The 13,632-nt window shown below is 50.1% G+C and overlaps 1 protein-coding gene across 1 annotated transcript; it reads left to right on the forward strand.

Annotated features, from left to right (window-relative positions):
- The first annotated feature begins 2,954 nt into the window (after positions 1-2,954).
- LOC121591891 lies at positions 2,955-12,778 on the forward strand. Its single transcript, XM_041912947.1, has one exon. The coding sequence runs from the start codon at positions 5,215-5,217 to the stop codon at positions 7,903-7,905; it is 2,691 nt and encodes an 896-aa protein (XP_041768881.1). The 5' UTR covers positions 2,955-5,214; the 3' UTR covers positions 7,906-12,778.
- Positions 12,779-13,632: the final 854 nt, after the last annotated feature.

Consider the following 13,632-nt stretch of genomic DNA (forward strand, 5'->3'; position numbering starts at 1 on the left):
CCCTCCGGGAGGCGACTTCACACCGCAAGGCTTTGTAGAACATAAGGCAGGTTTCCGCCCCGCACTATGCTGCGACACCTCAACCAGCTCCATCACTGAGTTCCTCCTCCAACACTACCAACCACTCATTCGGTGTATGCACCCCGTTCTCCTTATATGTAACGATCGGGAATGGTTGCACCGGTTGCCTTAAAAGGGAACTGGTGCGGAAATAGCATTGCATCATGCTTCGATTTCGAAGGCGAAACTGATTACTACCTCCCAGGCCCGAGCGGGCAGCTTATGTATATATGCTAGCATTTTCCACCTCCCATACAACCCTATCGCGTGCACCTACTTTTTGTGTGTGTGTTTATGTCTTTCTTTTCTTTCACGTTCCCTTGGTGTGGTCTATTCTGAACGCTTCCTCGCTAGGGAGCAGGGAAGCAACCGTGCGAAGAAAAAATCGTCCCTCTTTCTCTCCCTCCGGTGCACTCTCGCTTATGTTTTGGCCGCGTCCAAGTCTCGGCATCTTCCCCCTTTGCTCCTATCAAGTGCTCTTGGGTGAACAAAACACAAACGATCATATCGCTCCACATGTAGATTGGTGCCGAATGCAGCCGCGGGAATGGAAACTGGAATCATGTGTACATAATCTCTTCCACGCCTAGCTGATCACCTTGACTGAGCCTTCTCGTCGTACACTTGAACTCCGCTGAGGCGCTACCCGGTTCTCCCCCGGTCGCATTCAAAGTCGATCGAACCTCTTTGCTTCCTTTCTCAAAGAGGAAAAAAAGCCAAACATGAGGGGGCTGATGATTAACTAACGCATGTGGGTTGAATGTAAGCTTCCACTAAAGACAACTAAATTAGACACCACATTCGAGGCGAGAAAAGGGTAAGAGTGTGATTCAGCCGATCGGTGGAAGATTAATAATAAAATCATGAAACTCCGAAATAGAATTGAGAGCTATAAAGGGCAAGTTTTGGACACCCTGAAACACAACACACACTTAAACACACGAGCGCTCGAAAGCAAAAAAGGGCAATTGGCAACGAGGTGTTAATAACGTATGATTACAAATATGGCCCAACAAAGATGGCGATTTTGGATTGATTTTTGGGCTGCTTTTTATAGAACATTGCTCAACTATAGCCAGATTGCAAACATTTTCATCAAAGCATTCGCTTGTGGTGTGTGTCTTCTTGGTTACAAAGCTCCCGCTGGTTGTCTAACGATCGGCATAACCATACGGCACCGATGCGACATCGCAATTATATGTCCCCGTTAGCTCTAGTTCCTGTGTTGCGACGAGACACGCCGAGTTCGTCGTCGTCGTGTAACTAAGGCTCCACCAGTTTGACCTAACACACAGCGGAACAGAGCCTTATGGATGCGAACCCTTATTGGATTAAGCCTTCACCATGGGCAAGGGACGGCCAGGGCTAAACACCTTTCGGGAAGCAGAGAGGGCAACTCAATTGAGGGTTCGTTAACGGGAGCATGGAACCGTCTGGATGTAACATTTTCGGTTGCGTGAACGCGAATCGCCCATTGTTTGACAACAGGTAGCCGGGCAAAGGTTGCTCCCAAATAATCGCCGGAATGTGATTATGTCGTAAGCAGGCGCAGGCAATGCTTACGCCAAACAAGCGGCTCAATTGTTGTAAATTACAACTCCTCGAAAGGAGGTTTGCTATTGCAATCAATCATCTAAAATAGGTAAAAAGGCTTAGAATGTTTAGGGCATGTAATTTTCAATAAAATTTGTGTTTTTCCACTGCAAATTTATATGAAAAAAGACAGCATATAATACAAGACTTAATTGCGAAAAAATAATAATAATGAATGAATGAAATGATAAATAATTAAATTAGTTAAGAAACTAATAAAACAATTAAAACAGATAACAGTTGAAAGATAACAAAAAAATGTTTAAAATGTTCACCACAATCAATATTAAGAAATAACAAAACACATGAATCAAGCATGAAATGATAAAATAACATGAATTGATGGCTAATACAAAATCCAAAAACACACACAAAACAAATTTAAAATTCCTAGTAAATCGTAATAGTAAACATTCAAAAGATAAACTACCCACAAAAACTTAATACATCAATAAATTAAATACATAATACACACACACACTCACTCACTTATTTTGAAGGTGAGCTGCACTTGCTACCGCTCGCGCTCGTGATGGTGTGTGATTAAGTTTCGCAAAGCCCCGGTGCTGCCAGAACGGAAATCACCGCTTAATGACAGCCCTTACAGCCGCCACCCCAAATGCAATCCAAACGGCGGAGGTAAGCAACAATCGATCGACATCTTCCGATCGCTCGCCGTGCGATAAAAATGCTCGTTTATGTAGATTGTGCGTACGCGAAGCAAAACATAGCAGCAACAACAACAAAAAACATAAATAAAACCAAATCCCTTTACTAGCCCGACGATGGTGGTGGTGCGGTTGGATCGGTGAAATATGGGGTGGTAAGGGTGGTAGGCGACATTTTTCGCCCAGGGTTTTGCTCTACCTCACCCCCCCCCCCACCCCACCTCCCCCTAGTGCATGGTGCGGTGAAATGCATTGCACGGGTGGAACAAACGCAATGCGATCAGCGCGAATCGATCAAAACGCACACAACGAGCGTCGGTTTCATCGGTTCCTTGGGGAGCCACGACAGCGTGTCAGACTGGTGAGTAGCAGCAGGCAGGGGTGGAAGTGTGGGCCCACCATACAACCCCCCTCTTCCGCCCTTTCACACAGCCGGCAGAAGCCGAACCGGGCACGACTGCCAGTTCCGAGCGCCACGAACGGAGCGGAAGTGCGGACACGAACGGAAAGCCCGAACGGCCGAGCGCACACGCACACGCCACCCCTTGCTGGCTCGGGCCAGCGCGCGCCGCGCTGCGTTGGCACGGGGGTTGGCACGGGAAAGGGCAAACGGGGAGAGCCGATATAAAACCGGCATCAAGTCGTAGCTTTATTTCAGTCTTTCAACAACACTTGTCGTAGCAACACCTTTTCGAAGACGACGACGACGACGAACAGCAGCAACAGGCCCCAACCGTGTGTGTATGTGTGTGCGTGCGCGTGTGTGCAAACTCTAGCTCTAGGCACCGAGACCTTTACCGCCTCCGCCTTCACCCCGTTTCGACAGTGTCTGCAATTTTTATATTTTAAATCATCTTTCGGTGTTTAACGGATTGTATGTGTGCACGTGGGAGCCAGTGAGTGCGCTCGAGAAACCAGAGCAGAAAAAGAAACCGAAACCACCACCCTCTTTCGCTGCAACCAAGCGAGATAGTCCAATCCGAGGTGCGGTGCATCTTGCGAGGAGAAGGTGTTCAATTCGGGCGAACCTGCGTGTGGTGTGCGCGAGAGCGTTTGTCGTTGTTGCGTATTCAGTGCAGCCTGCAGTGCGCGTTGAAAGTTGATCCGCGCGGTGTGCATGTCAGCATTAGCAGAAGCAGTCCAAATTGATGGAGCAGCGAATCGGTGGCATTCAGTGGAGTTTGTGTGCGATAGCGACAGCAGCTGAGGCGACCGAGCGTTCCGTCACGAGTGTCACGCGGTGTTGCACGGAGTTTGTGTAGTGCGCTGGCTTGCAAACCGCCATCTCCTGCCTCCCCATTCTTCCGAGGAACGGACTAACGAAACGACTAACCAACAACAAGACCAAAGGGTGTGTGTGTGTGTGTGTGTGTGTGCGCGATCAGGTGTTGATTGTGTTGAAGCAGTGTGTTGCCTCGATCAGCACGACATTCAGTAGGGCGCAGACGGGGCGCACGGTACGGAGAAAGCTAGGTCCTTCAGGTTGCGGCAAGTACTGAAGGTGGCAGTAGCTGACGATCCAGATTTTCGGTAGCATCTTTTTTTCGAGTGATCGTTTCGGAACTGAAATTGGACTTGACTCGTGAGAAGAAATTGAACAGAAAAGAAAAAAAAAATAATAAAAATCCACGCACGTTTCATGCAGTTGCATGTGCTGAAAGTCTTCGACCCATTACGGACACGATAGTTCTCCCCTTTGCACGGACAAGTTGCTCGCGTGAAGCGTGAAGAAAAGTTCACTTCAACAGTTTCTCGGCAGGCCTCCATCTCCATTCTGCTGTGCCAGTTGCGAAACATTACGTTAATCGCCCTTGCCCTTGCCGTCGTCCCCAGCAGCAGTAGCAGTAGCAACGACTCCAACAGTCTGGATACCTCGTACCAATAGAGACAGGCATTGCTAGAGACTGTTAGTGAGCGTGCGGGTGTGCGTGTGTGTGTGGTACGGCAATTGTGAAAGTACTTGAATTCCGGTGTGGAAACATTCGCAGCGGAGAAAGAGTGCCCGCAGCAAAGTCTAACGCGCGTCGACCGAAACCCCAACTCACTGGCGATCAGAGTCGTCGAGCCTCCGCAAACACGAAGCTTTGGTGTAGCGCGTCACACTGCCAAGTGAAAGGGAACAACCGCGGCAGACAGTGCGGAGGTACGTGGTAGTAGTACCAGCCAACTGCGAAAAGAGAAAACCACGCTACAAAGCACTGCGAGTGTGTGTGTTTTAGTGAGCAACAGCGAGCTTCGGTGTGCAAATTCGTCCACCTCTAGGACTTTATGTGTATGCAAATGTGCGTGAAGCAGTGGAGTTAGATAAATTATTGTGTTCTCAGCAAGGCTCGATCGATCCTTGTCGTTCGGGGCTCCCCACAAAATAAAATAAACCACATTCGGAACTATACTCCCAAAACAGAAGAATCTGCTGGATTCGGAATTCTTGTGTTGTCGGGACCAGAAAATCCGGACAGACTGAGAGTGATAATAAAAGCTGTAAAGCAGGCTGTGTAACCAAACAATTGTACAATCAGTTTTTTGTCGTTGTAAATTTACTGTAAATAACGAGTGAGTCGCCGTCGAACGGAATCAGCTCCCCTCGAAAAGACTGGATTAGTTGCAGCGAAGCAGCGAACCGGTGAACGCACCAAGTGTGTGCACCAGATCGATCGATATCGTCAAACGCCAACTCTCTAGAGCTCTAGAGCGAAACAAAGCAGGGGAAAAGAACAAGCAACAATATAGTGCCTTCATCCGAATCTGTTGGATAACAAAAACAAAAAAAACCTTACGAAAGCAACTTACGGTGACAAAACTCACCCTCTCCTACATACCGTACAAGAGGAAGCCATATTAGCCATATTAGTGGAGAAGAAAGCAATCGCACCAGTCACCGAAACTAACCAGTATGGCCGATACAAAGACGACGACGACGACGACGACGTCCAGTGAGGCAACGGATCTAGTGACGCCTGTACCAGCGACGGAAACGGCAGCGCAAACTGTCACCAGCGGCAGCAGCAGCAGCGACAGTGTACAGGCCAAGACGGAGACCACACTGCCAGCGAGAACGATGATCGAAACGGCTACGATGACTGACGCCACCGAGCAGAAGGAAAGTGAAAGTGCCGCACCAATCGAACCGATCGTCGAGTCCAAGATTTTGCCAGAAGCAGCCACTTCCCAGGAGCAGGCAGACGTCAGCCCGGCCAGCCCGGCCGAAGAAGCGAAGGAGATCGAGCTGGTCGAGGACGAAGGTGGCGCCGCGAAGGAAGCGGTCGAGGCGGAAGAGGAACCGGACACACTGTCCCCGCTGATGACGGACAATCATACGTTCCTGCAGCATCAGGAGGTGATGCGGGAGGAACCGCTCCCGGTGGACGAGCGGTTGCAGTCGGACGAGCCGGGAAGTAGTAGCCCGCAGCAGCACTTCCACCGCCATCACCATCATCACGGGGCGGTGGAAGAGGTGCACGATTATGGCATCTACGACGATGACGATCAGGATGAGGATGAGGACGATGATGATGAGGATATTGACGATGAGGATGAGATGTTTATGCGCGACCAGGACGATCAAGAACGGAACATGAAGCACTCGGACACGAAAGAATCGATCAGCTCGATCGACAGTGACGTATCGCTGTCCTACGATCGGCGCAGCTCGAGCGAGTTGCCACAGCAGCATCATCAGCACCAGCAGCATCAGCAGCTCCGTCAGCATTCGGAAGATGCCGGTGCTGGTTCGTCGGACGATGCGGCCAAGGATTCGGGTTGTGAGATTGCGAAAAAGTCTGCCGGAGAAGATGGCAATGAGCCGGGCACGCAGGAAGATGCCGAAGATGGTGGTGCGTTCGAGACGCCGGACGATGAGATGTGCGAGCGGATTGTGGAGCAGGTGGAGTTTTACTTCTCCAACGATAACATCCTGAAGGATGCGTTCCTGCTAAAGCACGTGCGCCGCAACAAGGAGGGTTTCGTGAGCCTGAAGCTGGTGTCGAGCTTCAAGCGCGTCCGGCAGCTGACGAAGGATTGGCGCGTGGTGGGAGACGCGATCAAGCGGAAGAGCGTGAAGATCGAGGTGAACGACCTGGGTACGAAGATCCGCCGGTTGGATGCGCTGCCTGAGCACGATGAAACGACGCCGTCGCGCACGGTTGTTGCTACTGGGCTGCCGTACGACAAGTACACCGTGGAGAAGGTGTCGGAGCTGTTCTCGAAGTGTGGCGAAATTTCGCTCATCCGCGTGCTGCGTCCGGGCGGTCCCATTCCGGCGGATGTGCGTCAGTTCATCAACAAGCATCCGGAGCTACAGCAGAACGAGTGTGCGCTGGTGGAGTTCACCGAGTCGGCGTCGGCCCGCCGGGCCCAGGCGATGACGGAGTTTGTGGTGCTGGAGCTGGTCGCACCGAAGAAGAAGACCGGCAAGAAGGCGACCAACGTGACGAAGTTCGTTGAGAGCTACAAGGTTGCGGCCGGGCATGAGATCGAGCGTAGCCGTGGTGGGGAAGGGTTCGATCGGTTCCGAATGCGCCGTGGATCTGGCTTCTACCCCAAGGCGGACATGATGGTCGGTACGATCTATCAGCAGCAGCCCCATCATCATCACCATCATCATCACCAGATGCTGCCGATGATGTCGCAGCCGATGCAGGCGCCACTGCAGCAGGATCCGCACCAGCACCAACACCAGCAGCAGTCGCCTCCGATGCCGTACATGGTACCGCATTCGCCTCAACAGCGCAAGTACTCGTTCGGCAACGAGGCCTACGAATGCTACCAGACGCAGGTCCCAGGCCAACAGCAGCAACAGCGCCGCTCCAGTGCGTACTCGCTCGGTTCGGACGCTTCGCGCAAGTTCTCCAACTGCTCCGAGGGCTACTCGAGCTGCGGCGAGATGTCACGCCGTACGTCGGCCTGCTCGTCCGTCCCGGCCGAGGGTATGTCCCGGCGGACATCTGCCTGCTCGGAAGTGCCATCATCCAGACGGTCGTCCAACTGTTCCGACTTTTGCTCGTGCAATGTGCGCCGCATCTCGCAGTGCTCTACCGATCTAATGTACCGCCGGATGTCCCAGTGCTCGTCGGAGCATGGCACGCCGGTCCATTCGGCACCGCGCAAGTACTCGGTCGGCTCCAACTACGACCGCAAGTACGCCAACTCGCCTGAACTGATGCAGCAGCAGCAGCCCCATCTACTTCAACGCCGCATCTCCATGGACTCGACGGGTGCGTACGATCGCAAGTTCTCGTCCGGTTCGATTACGGGCTACCACACGGACGGCAGCCCCAACATTTCACCGCGTAAGTACTCGACCGGCGGGTTCGACCCGCTCCGCAAGCTGTCCAGCGGCTCCGACCAGTACTACAACGGGCGCAAGATCTCGACCGACTCGGGCTACGATAGGCGCATCTCGATCGGATCCGAGTGCTCTGGACCGCGGTCGCGCGCCGGCAGCATCCTCTGCAGTCATGCCGGCACCACCGTCCTGCCGACGCCCGGCAACGAAGCCGTCGTACGTACGCCGATTGGACCGGACGGCAGCAAGGGCTTCGGGACGCGCACACGCCGCATCGGCCAGATTGTGCCGCCGGCTTAAGGTGTGATTGATCCACCCCGTTCAGTTTTGTGCAGTATTCTGACTCATCCCTTCCCCTCAACCCCGTCGCCACACAGTCTTTCGCATTGGATCATCGTGTTGTTGGCTCTACCTGTTTGAGTAGAGCAAGAACGCGTGTGATCGTCACTAGTTAGGTGTTAGGTTCAGGTGTAACATTTCGACAACTTTTGCATCCCTCCGTGTATCCAGAACGAAACGCTTCCCCTCCCATATCTGCATGGGGCGACTCGACCCGATCACTTTCACTTACGGCCAGCTGTGTGTACGGTGGCCTAGATTAGCGTCGCAAAGGGCGGTTGTGTTTTTTTTTTGTATTCTCGCGTACACACTCGCATCCGATTTGTCTCTCGTTCGCTCTCATCCCGTAGCACACAGTCCGATGGTAGCAAGTTCAGCGCCACGACGCAAAACGTTCCTGTAGTGGTGCTATTATTGCGCAAGCTGCTCGAAAGCGGCCAGGCAAAAGAGCCAACGGGGTCGAACGAGCGGCTGCGAGCGTTGAGCGCAATGCGTACAAACAGTCAGACGACTCGCACGAGTGTTGTATCGGCCGACCAACCGACCTGCTAGAAACGTGCGCAGACAAGCTGACTACCGAACCTGATCTTTTTCGCTTGTGTTTGTACAGCGGTTGCTAGGTAAGGGAATGGGATTCCTCTCACGCACACCCCATGATGCGGAGGGTAAGATCGCAGTGTGACCGCACGGCGATAGCGCCTTGGTGTTGGTGTGCCGAACAGCGTGTAACATCGCACATACACAATTGGCTCACTTTACGCGATTGCGTTTCGCCGACCCGCTCACCTGACAGTGATTTGAAAGCGACAGAGAGCGCGCGAGAGCAAGATGGAAGGTGGTATTAGAGAATAGAAAGATTTCATTGAACTTATTTTAAGGATCGCGTGCCTCTAAGGGCCCGGCTTGAGCCGAGAACACGCTTTGAGCTCGCAGCCTATTCGAGCTATGCGTCATCCGGCACCTTCACTTTTACGAGCAACCCCATCTAACGATCTTTGGCCACCGACGCACGGATCTTGCCAGAATACAGGGTCTTGTGAACCAGCGGCAAGCAGCTGTGTGTGTATATCCCAACGGGTTATTTATTTATTTTTCGCACCAACAAAACGATCGCCACGAAATTCGATCGTTTACGCGACCTTGTCTTCTCGCGCCACTGTGGGAGGGCGGGCGTGAATTTTGCGTTTCGGGAAAGATGCTTGTCGAAAGGTTTATTTTTTTATTTATTCACCGTAATTGTTGCGATCGCGTGTGTAAAGGTTGTCCCTATTTTGATGGCAAACCCTTTCTCAGAGTTTGTCTCTCGATCACGCTTCACATCTACTATTACTATGGTTAGCAATTATTAAGTTATATTTTGTCATCTGTTTTTCTTTATAAGATATACAATAGGTTAAGATTTTCCGTTTTAGTTCGGGCTGCGCGCTCATCGTGCCGCTCGAAAGCGTACGATCACATGTGAATTATAATCCGTCGGAGATTAGAGGTGTATTACGCTAAGAATAGAATAAACCCGAGGGTCAATCGCCCCAGGTGGCCTCACAGGTACGTTATATAGTAGGTACGTATGTTAGCAGTTAGCAGTTTTGCCTCGTTTCGCATAGAAGAGCAAAAGCAAAGGAATGAGCGAACACACGGACGACCAGTTGAACTGAACGGACCGAACGAATGACCGAATGTACGCGTGACGAGCGAACTGCACCGCGAAGCCCGCTCCCCGAGTACGGCGAGGGTAAATGACTGGATCCTCTGCGCGCGCTTGGCGGTTGGATAGGTCAAGTTCTGCTCGAGTGACGCTCTCTGCACACAACGTGGTCGAAGTTTCATTTGATGAAGGTAGCATAGTAACAAAATATTTTATAATCTGCTTTGTAAAGCATCCCGCGTGTGTGGTTTCTTCGGTAGTGCATGGACCTTGACCTACTTGAGAGAGTTTTCGGGCGGATCGGAACAGGTTCCGATCGGTTGGTTGCTGTAATCGGGTAACTGCTTTTTTGGGTATTTTTGTTCGATCAAGCCTCTATCACACACACTTGTATGCATGTTTGTCATTGTGAAACGAATCAGCTTTCTCACGATTCTTTCAAACTATCACTTTAATTCAAGAGACAACATGCTGCGAGACTCCATCGCAGCGAATCGTGTGGAACGATACACTTGCCGGGGTGAAATGACACACACACAATTGTGTGTCAAATTAAGTGTGTAATGATGCTCGAACCGTAGTCTGAACTGGAAATAATGGTGTATTAACCAAAATGAAAGCATGACCCATGATGTGCCACGTGTTCGCTGTGGATTCAGTGCGATCGCTGAACCACCGAAGCAAAAACGGCTCCTAAATGGATTCGATTTTCTCCCTTGCCGGACCATGTGTGTGCGTTTGATGAATTGCACATGCTGTTGCTGCTTGCCTCCCTTCCACACTCTCCAGACCCTCCCTAGTGGTGCGGTAACGGGTTGATACAAATATGTTTTCTTTCCGTTTACCTTCCCCTATCCTTTTTGGCCAATGACTTCAATTTTTGTGCAGTCTCCCGCTCTCTCTCTCTTTCTCTCTCGGAGTAGACTTAATTTCCGGTCCACCGTCGCTGCCGTGACCGTTTCGTGGGGCACATTAGCCCCATCCCTTTTCCTCCCCCCTCCCTTTCGGAAGGCTTTCGAAGATCATGGCACGATCTTGCCACGATCCACCAAAGACAACGGTTCGTTAGGCTTTGATTTTCATTGCTCCGTATTCGATGGTGTGGAAAATGTACAACCCCCCCCCCCCACTGCCCCTCTCTACCACTTGCAGCGAGCAATGCAGCAGCAAAGTCCGGCATCGCGTGGTAGGAAGAGAAATTATGGACCCCCCCCCCCCGCGAATGGTTTCGGCCAACGGTTTTGACTACCACTACCAGCGTGAATGTTAGTAGCGGTGCCGCGGCCTGCAAGAAGGGGAAAAAACAAAGATTAACGACCGCATTTCACTTGCTGCCCGCAATTTCGACGATGTTTTGGGTCTGGGCGGAATGGGGGATTAGGGAAAAACCCCGGCGACGACAACGGCGAAGAAAATTCCTCGATATTTGACGCCTCTTTGGGAAGGGCTCCGATTCAGTCGAACAATGAAGCACCACGCTGTTTGATGTTCCGCTGGTTTGGTTTTGCAGTGCAGTGGTGCTGACAGTGGCCCAGCCTTTCGTCGACTTTTCACAATTATGTCTAGCTGTACACTGGGTCTGTGACATGGCTCGCCGTGCAAGAGAGGGAAAGAGGGCCCTCATGTTGAAGAATGATTACCCCGAAAGCAATCGACATGTGGGGTGAGGTTTGGCTTGGCGTTGATATGCCTATCAAACGCGATAGCTCATTAGGGGCTGCCTTGGTATACCATATCTACCGTGGAAGTGGCACGAAAAACTGCTTACAATAATTACCTACCACTAGCGCTGCCGCCAGACACGTGCATGGCCGCAACATCGGTCTACTATTTTCCGTGGTGTGGAATGCAATCCATATGGCGGGTGTTGCATGTCCATGTGGCGCTCTCTTGCTGCTACTTCCACCTAACGGCATATTACAAAACAAGGATGTGTGCAGCTCCGACACAATGCCTGCCTTCCGGCTGAGGAAGTGAGCGAGCGATCCTCGCTATCATACCCCACGAATCGGCGAGCGGGACTTCGCATGTGTTCGGCGTGTTATCACGCCACGCGCTCAAGATCACGGCAGCGAAGCACGGTCCGAGTGACACGGAACTTTGTCACGGCATCCTTTCGTATCCGTTCGGTAGGGTCACGGTTCGCAAAAATAAATGAAAAACAAACAATTGGAAAGGAATCACAATTTCGTGCTGTTGCAGTGTAAAGGCATTAACGTTTAAAAGTGGCTGCTATGACAGTTAGTTTAGTATTGGTCTCGTAATGAGTATGGTAGTAGTTAATTATGTTTTTTTTTTTTTTTTTTTTTTTGTTTCGTGTTAATGACGTTTTCCCCCTACTGTCTATCTCACACACACACAAACAAACACACTATTAATTGAGAAAAAGGAAAGTTAGTTTCTGTTTAAGCTCGAATAGGCGCATTAACGTGCCGCGCAACCCTAGGACATAGCGAAATACAAACACAAACACACAATACAGGCGCTGGGAATAAATGCAACGTAAACTCTGGCTTCCTTTTGGGAAAACGATCTCAGCTCGATCTAATGTTCGAGCTTGTGACAATCACCCAAGGAGCAGGAGAATATTAATAGGATCAATCGATTTTCACTAGCTAAAACAGGATATTTCAGCCAACAATGTAGGAAAACGGACCTAACTTATAAGTACTACTGTAATAATTATATTAATTATGGAGACATAACCCCCCTGTGTGTCCCTTTCCTTTCCCTTTACCAGTCCTTCTCTGTTCCACAATCCTTAAAATCTGTTATTATTATTGTAATCAGCATCATTGTTTTTTTGTCGTTAAAATATCCCCCGTTTATAATAACGTTAAGCAACAACAGACAGGCAGCAAAAAAAAAATATATATATACAGAAGCGAACTTTTGCAAAGTGTGCAAGCAATGCGAAACTAGTGACATCCCGCGCTGGCCACGCATGGCAAGCGCCAAGGAACGGTCTTTGCCGTTCTGCAGAGTGGTGCCGCGCTTGAGCTAGACATATTGATACGAAACGAGCAAACAGACACGCGTGTTAGTATTTGTCTACTTTTAAGAACGGTTTTAAATCGAAACAAAAACGTCAAAACGTTGGAGCGCTTACGACCCGATTTAGATGTGTAACAAAATGCATGGTGTACTGGACAAACAAAGCCTGAACAGAAATACAGGAAAGAAAGCATATTTTATACATGTAATCTTCTTTTTTCCCTCGTGCCCCGGTGTAAAGTTAATCAATCAACTCAATATCTCAATGTGCTTGAAAAAAGAAACTTTCGCCCGTTTAGATTTCCACTTCGCACGGTCCACATACACTGATGATGAAGCTCGCCGCTAATGAGAGAGTTCAAGGGAAGTTGTTATTATCCGAAATAAAATATTGCTTCAATGTTTTTTTTTCTACAATCCAACAGCATGTGTGCTCAGATAGGCACAACAAACATCGTTTACCAAATTCTAGCTTGAACCTTCCGCCTGGTGTAAATAATTGGGGACATTTTTATGTTCCCCCCCGGAGCGTCGTACGTTTTACGGAAGGCCAGGGTTGGTGGCCATCTAAAAATATGTCTCTTTAATATGCAGCTTGCAGGAAATAAACACTAGCCATCCGAAAGCCTTGACACCGATCCGAAGCAGGAAGGTAAGTGGCCTCCCAGGGAAGGCCACATTCAATTGAGCGTTGATGGGGAAGAATGTTCAAAAAGGGGTAAAAAATAAAATAGGTTATACAAAATTTTGCTATTTTTTCCAGTTTTTTAATGCATTTGATTCAAAAAAATCCTGTGATCGGTTCGTTGCGCAATACGATAGACACGCATACATACACACACCCGTACGTGGGATTACCTTTTTGCTTCTGACACCTCATTGACGGCCGACACAACAGCAAGTACGTCGTGTCGCACTAATCCGGGCACTAATTTAATAAATTCTCTAAATCCCATTTAAAGAAACCGATTAACGGACGCAGCGTTGGATAGCGTTTAGCTCCCAACGGCCCACACTCAGCATACCCTGCTCTCTAACCTTCGGTTGAC

Source organism: Anopheles merus, chromosome 2L, assembly GCF_017562075.2.
Source record: "Anopheles merus strain MAF chromosome 2L, AmerM5.1, whole genome shotgun sequence".
In the NCBI taxonomy this organism is placed as follows: Eukaryota; Metazoa; Arthropoda; class Insecta; order Diptera; family Culicidae; genus Anopheles; species Anopheles merus.